At 34.6% G+C, this 13,300-nt stretch overlaps 1 protein-coding gene across 12 annotated transcripts in view; it reads right to left on the bottom strand.

Moving 5' to 3' along the window:
- Positions 1–13,300, bottom strand: part of BLOC1S5 (biogenesis of lysosomal organelles complex 1 subunit 5) — a 137,413-nt gene that overhangs the window by 99,282 nt on the left and 24,831 nt on the right. For 8 of the 12 annotated variants that reach the window (XR_012025579.1, XR_012025578.1, XR_012025580.1 and 5 more), the window contains one exon: positions 10,106–10,164. Coding sequence is in view for 7 of the 12 variants with exons in the window: in XM_072814225.1 (XP_072670326.1) it covers positions 10,106–10,164 (59 nt within the window). In the remaining 5 variants the exon portion in view is untranslated. Of the gene's footprint in view, positions 1–5,087; positions 5,219–8,357; positions 10,010–10,105; positions 10,165–13,300 lie in introns of those variants that run through there. The other 4 variants (XR_012025577.1, XM_072814224.1, XM_072814222.1 and 1 more) reach the window with 2 other exon arrangements.

Here is a 13,300-nt window from a genome sequence, read left to right as displayed (position 1 = left end):
ATAGTATTTGAGGGCATTTGGTACAGAGAAACACTCTCATTCTCTTTAATTCCTTGAGGACCACCCCCCATATTCACCATAATGTAAAACTGCCTATTCTCAACAATTCTTAATTCATAAAGAAATTTAGCCTATAATATTTAATGCATTTTTTGTGAAAACTAGAAAAGTATGAAATATATTTTTAAAGATTTCTACCCAAAATAAAGTTATAAAAGTGGTGTGCCTGAAGAAGATAAAACCTCAGTTTTGTGATAAACTTGGCTAGATGGAATGATTCATTTTTCTAACATTCCTAGACACACAAGGTTTTAATGTATGTAACAGCAGAAAAATCCCCAATTATCTGTATATTACATATCACCTAGACAAAAAATTAAGAGAGTATTCTAAGCCGACAGGAGTGAAGGTTATCCTAGGGTACAGCTACTCAAAATGCAGGGAAATGCAGTCTGGCTCAGCTGTAACTTCCTGGAATAGAATGACAAGGAGCTGAGCAGCTGCTTAATCGAAAGCAGCACATATGCCGCCTCCTAACCGTCTGCCACAATACTTCCTCAACTCCACTGAAGCCCTTCTCAAGTCGGTGTGCACCCCAGTTCACACATGAGGAAGTCACTAAATCCAAGGATTTAGCCTGATGTACCAATGAATTTGTTCATACCTACAAAGAACTCTCAGAAATAAGGAAAAATCTTTTGTAAATACTAAGGGAGCTGTAGACCATTATCACCTGTGCACATCACTTCCAGCAACAGCAATTCTGCATTTATGTTTAAGAAATGGGGTCCTACATGAGATTTAGTCTGGAATAGGTGTCCCTCATTTGAAAAACAATGATCCCATCTAATTACAGTTATATTCAAATAGCTTCATACAAGTCTGATAGGATGTCATAGCTCCCCTACATACATACCAAATCCTTTCTCTAGTATCCTTTTTCCTGGTATTATTAATAGTTCATGAGTACTAAAGATGATTTCCTGATGTTTGTACAAACATATTTCTTTAACAACAACAAAATGAAGTCACATTAAAAAAAAAAAAAAAAATGAAGTCACATTACACAGGATGGTCTGCAGCTTTCCCTCTTCAGTAATGATACAATATGTACCAGGGGCACAGCAGCAGCAGGAGGGTGGGAGAGCTCTGCCCTGGGTGCAAGCAATAAGAGGGTGTATTGTCTGTATAGAATTTAAATCAATGACACAAACAAATGAAAGACTGTTTTTTATCATCACCAGGCACTGACAATACTGAAAAATGTAGGTGATAAAATACTCCTAAACCAAAAATCTTTCCTTAGTCTAAAGCTCTAAACAATTGGTTACTGTTGAATTTTAATGTTTCTAATTAACACATTTTTATGGTTTATCCTTTAATAAATTTTGTATTTTACACTGAGTTAATTTAGAGGACTTCCAGTTACATAGCCAGTCCTGCACCAAGATGAAGTCGGCTATACATGTTTATTTCAAAAGTAAATTCCAAAGAGTCCAGAATCATTTCAGTTTTCTTTAGGCCATTCAGCCCCTCCAATTCCTGGGTAATAAATTTTATTGACTTAAACAATGATGGTAGAGCAAATGGAGATAAAATGTGAATCGGTTCAAATCCATTATTCTATATTACCATTTTTTAATAATTAAATTTGCCTATGTTTTTATTTGTACTTAAAATTTTTTATCCTGTGGGGATACTGGGAGCCACTAGAATGATTGCCAAAGAACAAAGACAGTATTGCAATTTCTGGAATTTATTGTGACATGTGATTTTTATGAAGCTCTTCCAGACTTTTTCTTATGCTTAAAACTTTCCTGAACTATGTATCTATTGCTTCATGTGAAAGAAATTTTTCAAAATCATAATTTAAAAAAGCATTTTTAATCAACTGTGAGTCGAACTAGATTAATAAATCTGTCTATACTATTTAATTTGAATAGTCAAAGGTCAAATTTGATGATGTTATTAACAAATCTGCATAAGAATCAAAAGCAAACTATAATATTATTACTCATTACAATAGACCAATACGTAAATAACAGTTTTTTTCCCCCAAAAACTAATCAATGTACTTAAATTTATTAATCTCTTACTTTTTCTCTAGTGTGACAGTACTTTTTAAATTTTTTTACCGGTGTGACTACATACATGAAGTTAAAAACACCACCACCTGCATTTTTGTTCTTGTCATTATTCTTTAATATCAGGCTTATTATTAAACATAATTTTGTTGGGGGGAGTGTTAAAAAATGGTCTGTTCTAGGTGCCAAATATGGTACATATACTGTTCCTATATAGACATATTTCCAAAAGTCACACACACAGTGAGAACAGGGTAGAATCAAGAGTAAAACTCCAGTTTTCTAAAAGCTATACAATGCCGTTTAAACCAACTATACTAAATTATTAGGCTCTTAGGATTGGCAATGTTTTTTAAAAATGACAGAAACTAACAAGTATTTCACATTTCAATTTCAAAAGTAATTAAGAGATTTAAAAAAACTAACTGAATATGCCTGAATAGGCAGAAAAAAAAGTCTACAGGCACACACTATAAGCCACTTTGGGATTTATATGTGGGGCTTCCACGAATTTTCAAAACAAAGTGCAACTAACTTTGAAATAGTTTTTCTAAGAAGAGAAAATATGAAAGCATGTGGTATTAAAAATCAAGTCATTCCAGAACCAGATGAGTTTACTGGTGAATTCTACCAAACATTTAAAGGAGAATTAATACTAATCCTTCTCAAACTCTTCAAAAAATTTGACTAGGAGGAAAGACTTCTCAACTCATTCTATGAGGCCTGCAATGTACTGAGACCAAAGCCAGACAAAGGCAATATAAGAAAAAAGAAGTACGGATCAGTATTTCTGATAAATACTGATATAAAATCCTCAATAAATTACTAGCAAACTGACTTCAACAGCATATTAAAAGGGTCATAGACTATTTTGTTCTTGGAATGTAAGGATTGTTTAAAACACATGAGAATCAATGAGTAAAATATATTACATCAATAGAATGAAGGGAAAAAAAAAAACACATAACCATCTCAATCTAATGCAGAAAACATATTTATCCCAAGTTCAAGATCCTTCCATGATAAAAACATTCCACAACTAGTGATAGAAGGTAACTATCTCAACAGAATAAAGGCAAATATGTAAAAACTCACAGCTAGCATTATATCCAATGGTATAAAACTTAAAGTTTTCTCTCTAATATCAGGAAGGAGACAAAATTTTGCTTTTGTCACTTCTACTCAACATAGTATTAGAAGTCCTAGCTAGGGAAATTAGGAGAGAAAAAAAAGAAGGCACCCAAATTGGAGAAATAAAATTATCTGTGCTTATAGACAGCATAGTCTTGTATGTAGAAAACCATAAGGTTTCACAAAAAAACCTACTAGAATGAGCAAATTCAGAAAATCTGTAGGATACAAAATTAACACTCAAAAATCAGTTGCATTTCCATATACTAATGATGAATAATCCGAAAAGGATATTAAGAAAATTCTGTTTACAATAGTATTGAAAAGAATATTTAGAAATGAATTTAACCAAGGAGGCAAAAGACTTATACACTGATAACTAGAAAATATTCCTAAAAAATAAAGACATAAGTCTCATGTTCATGGATTGGAAGACTTAATATTGTTAAGATGTCAGTACTATCCAAAGTGATCTGCAGGGTTAATGGCATCCCTATTAAAATCCCAATAATGTTTTGGTGTTTTTTATTTTTTTAACAGGAATAGAAGTCATCTATTAAATTCATCTATTTAACAGAAAGAGAAGTCATCCTAAAAGTCATATGAAATCTCAAGTGACACCAAGAACCCCAAACAATCCTGAAAAAAGAAGGAAGTTGGAGGTCTCACACTGTATTAACCATGTATTCATAAGGCTTTGATATCTGGGGCCTCACTAACCCTGGAAAGACTGTCCTTCCCAGGCTAGCCTATTCCTAGAAATAGGACTCATGACTCCCCTGTGAGTGTACCTTTTATATAAGTCAATCAATCCAGAGCCTATACCCCAACCACCTTTATTGGCCACTATCTACTTGTCTTAATTACACAAGGCCAGACAGCTAGGGACAACCCCTATCCCCCAGAGTGTGCTAAAATTATTCAAATTAGCCAATCTTAAGCCTGCTAAACATTACCTGTTACATTTCCCTTCCTGCTGAAACCATAAATAACCAGTTCCGCCTCCCACCCCCCGACTAACCCTGATGCTTCCTCATATGGTCCTATGTGGCATGGTATGACATGCATCCTCCTCTTGGAAACTATAATCAACAATCTTTCTATGGCAATCATCCCCTTATCTGTTGGCCTTACCATATCTAATAATAAAACCTACATTTTATAAAGTATATTTCTTGATTTCAAAACTTACCACAAAGCTATTGTAGTCAAAACAGTGTGGTACTGGCATACAGAAAAACACAGAGACCACCAGAAAAGAAGAGTTCAGAAATAAACCCTCACATATATGGTCGAGTGAATTTTGATAAAGGGTGTCAAAACCATTCAGTAGGAAAAGGGCAATCCTTCCAACAAATGGTGCTGGGAAAATGTATAACCATATACAAATAAAAAGTGAAAACAGACCCTTATGCCTTGCATCACATACAAAAATAAACTCAGAATAGGCCAAAGATCTAAATCTAAGTCCTAAAACATAAAATTCTTAGAAGACAACAGAAGGAAAGCACCATGACATTGGATTTGGCAATGATTTCTTGGCTATCCCACCAAAAGTACAGGCAACAAAAGTAAAAATAGATAAATTGAACTTCATCAAAATTAAAAACTTTTGTGCATCAAAGGATACTATCAACAGAGTAAAAGTCAATCCACAGAATGGGAGGAAGTATTTGCAAATCATATATATCGTAAGAGGTTAATATCCAAAATGTATAAAGAACTCCTACAAACTCAACAACAGTAAAACCAAATAACCTGATCCAAAAATAGGCAAAGGGCTTGAATGAACATTTCTACAAGGAAGATACACAAACAGCCAATAAGCAAAGGAAAAAAATACTCAACATCACTAATCATTAAAAGAAACACCTGGGTTCCTCAGTAGTGGAGTGTCTGCTTTCAGCTCAGGGCATGATCCCAGGGTCCAGGGACTGAGTCCTGACATCAGGCTCCCCATGGAGAGCCTGCTTCTCCCTCTGCCCGTGTCTCTGCCTGTGTCTCTTGAATAAATAAATAAATAAATAAATAAATAAATAAATAAATAAAATCTTAAAAAAAAAAAAGGAAATGCAAATCAAAATCACAGTAAGATACCACCTTACACCCATTAGGACTGCTACTACCAAAGAAACAGAAAATAACGAAGTGTTGACAAGGATGTAGGGAAAATAGAACACTTGCACACTGCAGTTGGGAATACAGAATGATGCGAACGTGGAAAACAGGATGGTAGTTCCTCAGAAAATTAAAAATAGCATTACCATTTGATCCAGTAATTCTACTTCTGAGTATATATTCAAAAGAACTGGAGGCAGGGGTTTAAACAAATAGGTGTACACTCAGGATAATAGCAATATTATTCACAACAGTGAAAATGTGGAAGTAACCCAACTATCCATAGACAAATGAAGGGATATGTAAAATATGGACTATACATATAAAAGAATACTAGTCAATCTTAAAAAGGAATGAAATTCTGATACTGGCAATAACACTGATGAACCCTGAAGACACTATATTAAAGAAATAAGTCAGTGGCAAAACGATAAATGTTGTATGATTCCACTTAGAACAGGTACCTAGACTACTCAAATTATAGACAGGAAGTGGAATGGTGGTTGCCAAGAATAAAGGGAGGGGGGAAGGGGGAGTTAGTGTTTAATGGGTACAGAGTCTCATTGGGGAAGATGAAAAGTTCTGGAAATGGATGGTAGTGATGGTTGTAGAGAAATGTCAATGTACTTAATGTCACAGAACTGTACACTTAAAAATAATAAAAAAGGTAAATTTTATGTTGTATGTATTTTACCACAACAAAAAAATTCTCAAATCAGGTTTCAGAGAGTCCTTTCTAAATGAATCAATTTCATTCTTAAATGAGTGGATACATTTGCTTTTAAGATAAAATTAGAAAATGCCAACTTTAAAAGAAAATGAAGAGAAAGTTTATAAATGAGCTACAACCATGTACAGAGAGTATTTAGCTGTGATGATTTTGTCTCTTTCTACAAGAGAGAAAGAAATAGTAATAAAAAATGGCTTACATATATCTCATTAGAGATACATTCAAAGAGAAGCCAATCCTGAGGCTAACCTGTGTCTAGGAACGGTTCTATAAATGAACTCTGGGATATATAATAAACACAAAATTTTAAGTGATTCTTAACTGGGGGGTGGGGTGGGGGGTGTATTATAACCCTCTTGTCCCTCAAATTTTTGGTCATCACAGCACAGGTTAGGGGGAAGTGCTATAGGTATCTAGTGGGTAAAAGCCAACGATGCAGCTAAACATCCTACAAAGCACAGGCCAGCCTCCACAACAAAGAATTATCTGTTCCAAAATGTCCATAGGGCAGAGTTTGAGAAACCCTGGTCTATAGGGAAACTCTGAATAAGCCAACTAAGGCCTAAAAGGCCCTTTCAAACATCTATCAGTAATACGCTGTCATTAATTTTACCTAGGACTTACACCAATAAATAAAACAGAATTTACTTTCGTAAAAAGTCTCAGAATAACAGCCGTCAGTAACAACTTTAAACAGACTACTACATACTGATCTATTCCTTTGTATTTTCAGACTCTATCACAAACAATGTATGTGCTATTTTGTTGCTTTCATGAAAAAAATCATGCAGGAGTAGAACTAAATCTAGTAAATATCTGCAGACAAGATGAATCAAAGGATCCATATTTACTTTATTATTATCTCTAGTCTGGTTGAATGTGGCTTCAAAAGTTGACATGTGTGCATGAACCTAAGTTTAAACTACTGACAGATATTCACAGCTCATTTCCTTTGGTGGTATATTTTTAAGAGTCAGTGAATTTTCTAAACTAGTTGTATTTTCATTTCACTACTTTTAATGCCAGCTTTCAAAATGCAACTTTGTACTAATGGGTAGTTTTCAAGACACATGTCAAACAACTGGGGAATGTGCATTTATTGTTCTTCTGAATGTACTTTTAGGTATCAATTGTGGGAAGTATAATTTGGATGAATGACGTTTATCATAATTTACTTCCCACAGAATTCCACAAATTGTCTTGACATAAAAGAATTAAAGATTAACGGCAATAGTCTATTTTATTCCATTACTACTCCCATCTTTCTTTGTTCTGAGAACCATTCAAATATATAATATGTAGCCAACAGTATAACCAAGGGCAACAATTAACATTAGACTGTAAAACGCAGCTAGAGGTCAATTTTGCTTTGTACACATTTGCCAGATGAAAAATGAAGCTTCATGTCTGTATCTTTTATATATATATATATATATATATATATATATATATATATATATATATATACTGAAATCTCTACCATGTCAGTTTCAGCAAAAACCAGAAAGTCCTTAATACATATTTCAAATGTTCTACTAACTATACGAGCACTAAAAAAGATTGACCTGCAAAATATAAAGAATTTTTACTTTTCTCTGAGCTCTGATAATGCACTTTGTGTAACATTCAGCTGGTTTATTTTATTAAATTATCTTGAAAAAAGAAAATAATCAGAGTGGATTCTTATACATGTAGGTTTCATAAATGCCATACTAATTCTAAGTGAAACACACTTTAGTACATTCTAAAATACTAATTTTTAATGTATATTCCACATTCAAAAGTTTAGTAATATTCTCTGACATAATACCTATAATATATTTAAGACTAACATAATCTAAGAACTTTATTTCCTGAGGCCGTTTTTATTCAAACCGTGGTACAGTATTTTAGTACCTTTTAATTTATGAAACTGTGAATGGGTGGGATTCTCAAGTGATTCACCAATTCTAAGAGACACAACAGCAGGGCTCTTATCCATAGAGTGACTGCCTGCATCTTAAATCGATCTGGGAGGAGAAAAATTGTGCCTTCCATCTGGAGCCATATACAATTTGCAAAGCTGTTTCACATAGATTATATAATAAAACTTATCTGGTAAGTAGAAATGGTATTTATTTTGCAAATGAGGAGCTTAAAGCTCAAGGGGATTTATGTAAGGGCATACAGCTAGCCAACAAAAGGAACTACCAGAAGTAGAAGACTCTAGATATTTTTTCATCTAAGCTGGTCATTTTCATACTTATATACAGTTAAGATACCAAATGTGAAAAAGTTCCAAATGACAAGAGGAACTATTCCAAATATAATTTAATTTTAGGTTAGTTCTGCTCAAGAATGACAAGAATTGACATTTTATCACAATCATAACTGCTCTGACAATGTCTTAGGAAGAAAGATCAACAATGTATGAGTGCATATTCACATGAATCTGCTTAAATCACACAGTAACATGCTACACAGAACACTGTTCATTTTTATTTTGAAAATATAGAGAATTGCTTATTTACAGTGAGTAAAAGCCAGTGCAGCCAGTGTTCTATCAGAGTGTTTCTGTTTCTCAAAACCAGAAATGCTCCTTGTGCCCTCAACAAATTGTTTAATGTAGCACTGAAGATTCTCCACAATCATCTCTAGAAATATCCATTTAGATACTCACATACAGCTATGTGAGACTACTGACTTCTCATATCTTTTGTCTTTGCTTACACTGTATCCCTCACCCTACACTAAATGAATTCCTACTCACTGACCAAGATTGGGCTGGAATGCCACCATTTTTCCTCACACATTATTACTACCCCTTTGCCAAGATCCTATGAAGTTCTTTGTAACCTGACCAACAGCTGTTACTTTATCCTACATCATACTAGCATTAGTGGTTTGGGAATCCTCTTCTGGACCATTAGTTCCTGAGTGTATGAACAGCCTTAAACTTAAACCAAAATCTTTCCTCCCCAGTGGCACCTCACAATATCTGCTCTCCAGTCTGGCACTGCCCACGTTAAGCTCTCGTGCCTGCATAAGTGCTCTGTGGACACTATCCAAGTACTACACCCAGACAAATTTTCCTGGCCACGGCTGTACCTTGCCATTTTATCAACATGCTCAGTGGCTCTGCTCTCTGACCCAGCCTGCTAGGACCCTCCTCCTCTTGGGCAGTTTTCCCACCTGCCTGAAATGTTGAGTCCTTTCAGGAAGGCCTAATTCATCAAATTGTTGCATTTAAAAACTCTGTATCAATATTTACAGTTGAACTGAGGGGGTAGAAACTCAAACTCTGGCAAGCTTTATTTATTCCACTGTATTTTTATATAGTGCAGATCTGAACTATTATTGTAGATTAACCACAACACATTCCAGAGAAATGGAGATAGCAACACTTGTTGATACAGAAAAGGCATTCCATTCAGAGTGATTTCGTATTTTCAACATTTCTTTAAAAATATATCTTTATTAGTTTAGAACAATGAATAAGTTATAAATATATTTTTTGGAAATTATAAGTGAAAAGAGCAAATTATCACAGGAACTTAAATTTTTGTGCTATTTGTCCACATCTGAATTTACTTAAGATATATTTTCAATAAGCAAAGCACTACCCAGCAAGTGATTCACATACTCATAGGACTTTTCATTAAATAACCTATTCACAGGCATGAATGGTTCCTTTTCTAGAAGAAATATATATAACATGCTCATCAATGTTTCAGGCTCAAAGAAAAAATGTGTATTTCCAATCTGGTGGGTATTTTTTGTTCCATATGAAAGTCTTACTCTTTGTTCTCCATCAGATGAACACTACTTTCAGGGAAAAGATGGAAGTGTTGAAAAAGAAAAAAAAAAGGTCTGCAATTTGACTTATAAAAATATGCATGGTGCAATCATGTGCTCATACCTCAACATATCTTCAATGAATTAGCCGTTTTTAAATATTTTTAAATCACTGCATAAAGAAAACAAATTTAGAGTTTTTTTTAAATCAAAGCAACTGCTAATAATATGAGTTATAGGCCCCATTATCCAAATGATCTACTTTTACCTTCTTTCGTTCCTGCTCCCTCTGTTGGAGTCTACAGACTGAGTCAGAAGCTGCTTGCACTGAAATAAAACAGACAATGGGTTTCAATCAGCTCATATTTAAGACTCACCTGGAGAAAAGAAAAAAAAAAAAGGAAACTTGGACTGTTTTAGATCTTAAGAGACTATGCAAAAGAACTGATATGATAGTATTTTGGTCGTGGCTAGAAGGGAAAAAAAGAAGTTTTGCCAATATATTCAGGATGTCATAATCAGAACCACCATCATTCTTGAGCCTTGAGATAAAAGCATTTAACTAGGGATCCCTGGGTGGCGCAGCGGTTTGGCGCCTGCCTTTGGCCCAGGGCGCGATCCTGGAGACCCGGGATCGAATCCCACATCGGGCTCCCGGTGCATGGAGCCTGCTTCTCCCTCTGCCTGTGTCTCTGCCTCTCTCTCTCTCTCTGTGACTCTCATAAATAAATAAATAAAAAAAAAAAAAAAAAAAAAAAAAAAGCATTTAACTAATTCTAGTGACAAGTTGTCAACAAAAACTTCAGAATTCTCAAAAAAGATGTAAAATGCCAAAAAAAATTTATCGTTACATTTTTAGTCTTACAGTGTCTCTCCGATTCATTCACTCTCTCTCCCCTTTTCCTCATTCATACAAACTTCTCTCTTGCAGACAGTACTTGATATGTACAACACTTCCACAACTTTCTATTCCTGCTTCTGCTCTCTCATCTGCTAATTCACCCTGGCTGCCACTGCCAGATTCAAATTTCCCTGCACTATTCTCATTGAGTGATTTCCCTTCCTAATGAACCACAACTACTAGTAATAATTATTAGAGTTATTTACTGAGTATTACTCTGTGCCCAGGCCCATGCTAAGTACCTGCCATGTATTATTCTTCTTAATCCCACTTTCCTCTTAGGAGAGGATCACTGTCCCATTTTACAGATTTTTGGCAAAAAAAACGAGGTAGAAAGAGAAGGTAATACGACTAGTAAGTACAGAGAGCAGGATTTAAAATCCAACCACTACCTCTAAAAACTTGGCTCAAAATTCTCTCCTCAACACTCAACTCCTCTTATGACCTCATCAATCAAACTGGTCTTCATCCATCAGTTTTTCAGACCTCTTCACTGACTGAATCCATAGTATTTCCATACACAAATGTCTCACTTACTTCATTGTTTCACATGCCGGTTAACAGTGAACTGGAGTCAAATCTACAGTTGAGGACTTAGCTGCATGACTTAGCATGTGTGCCTGCTCCTTCATTCACTTGTCAAATACTGAGTGAGCACTTACTATGTGCCAGGCGCTTGACTGTTGCTGTTCCTGATGCCTTAATTTCTCATTTGTAAAATGAACCTAACAACTAATAAGAGGACTTCAGAATTGATATCAAATAAGATATTAAGCTTACAAATAATTGAAATATTAATGCCCCTGGTAACAGTTCTGCACACAGTGTAAGCAGTCAAGGAATGTGATTATTACTATTTTTCTTCTTACTGTACTATCCCTACTGAAAATGCTTTCCTTACTCCTTTCTTCTAATGAAAATGTTTTACTTGTCTTCAAAGAACAGTTCAAGGTTAACTGCCTTCATAATAAAGCCCTCCCAGATTAATGCTTTCCCTAGAAGAATTTTTCTCTTATTTGAAATTCCTTTATCAGGTAGGTGTGCATCTTACCATTTATCTTGCCTTTGCTTCAACAGAGGTTTGCCTAGTGTCTTATAATTCTGCTTTCCTATCCTACCCAAACCTAGCCCCAAATAGCTCACAAATTCCATAACAGGGCAGGGACTGTGATTTCCCTTTCTGAAAAATGTTAGGTCCCTCCCTGTGAGAATATGGTAAAAGAGGAGGATTCTGCTTTTCAAAAGTAATGTTTTTATCAGTAACTATTTATTTTAGTTATATAAAGATAATACTTTAGGACTGAAAATTATGTTCCCAATCATTGTTTGTTCTAACAGAAAAGATGAAAACAAAACAAAATGGGAGCTGATTAGATCTGCCTTCTTTCTGTGGCATATTAATATTACATCATCTTTCCCAAGCAGTGGTTCTATCATTTCCTGATTGGATTTTTTCCCCTGACGCTGAACATAACTTTAAAAAATCCATTTTGTAGTCTTTGGGTGCTTTATCATTTTCAAATCATTCTGGGCTTAATCTAAAAGAAGAGCTACAAAACTATGACATTATTTTGTCATTTGTTATGTCCTTTAAATTTTTAATTAGAACACATCTGACAGAGGCACACTTTTGTTCTTATAGGGATTGTCTTTATACTCAGACAGAATGACCATTTTTAGAAATTTCAGTCCCTTAGAACTAACTGACTTTAATTCTTTAGCCACATATTAATAAAGGTTTACTTTCTAAATTTCATGCAATTTGCTTTTCTAAAATACAAGAAAATCATGTGACTATACCAAACATTCCTTCTTCATGATTAGAGACCCTAAGAGGAAAAGGTGTATTATGCAAACCTTCCTATCACTTCTACTGGTTATATTAATTCAGTAGGAAGCTATTTCCCCTGTTGTCTCAGTATTTTAGGAGACTGTACTGATCTTAAAGCATCGAGAATTTATCAAATTATATTCTCTAAACCAAAACTTTTTGAAATTAGCACCACATATGGAAATTGTGCCACAGACAACAGCTAACAACATCCCAACTGTCCTCACACAAGAGAAGCAAATACATTCTACCACAATGTGTATACGTAAACTTCAAATACATACATAAGCAAATAATTTTGGTTTGGTATCAGAAGATGTTGGCTGAATTCTCATTCATTCCTTTTTTTTTTTTTTTTTTTTTTAAGATTTTATTTATTTGACAGAGAACACAAGCAGGGGAAGTGGCAGAGGGAGAGGGAAAGGGGGAGGAAGGGAGCCTGACATGGGGCTAAATCCCAGGACCCCAGAATCAGGACAGAGATGGAGCGAGGAAGAGGCAGGCAGTAAAGACAAAATACTGGTGAAAATTCTTACTGGTAAAGTGCTATAAAAAAACTGGTTAGTATTTTAAATTGTTGAATTCCTAAAGATTTCTAGGTAGAGACAGAGTGAAAGCAAAACCAAGCAAATTTAGTCCCCTAAATAATGCACAAAATAAATAAAAAGCTAAGAAAAACAAAAGGTAAGAAATTCCATGATTTACTGAACCGACTAATCCGAACTGTATAC

The sequence above is a fragment of the Canis lupus genome, chromosome 37, assembly GCF_048164855.1.
Source record: "Canis lupus baileyi chromosome 37, mCanLup2.hap1, whole genome shotgun sequence".
NCBI lineage: Eukaryota > Metazoa > Chordata > Mammalia > Carnivora > Canidae > Canis > Canis lupus.
The sequence above is the reverse complement of the archived record's forward strand: the minus strand, read 5'-3'. Positions and strand labels throughout refer to the sequence as shown.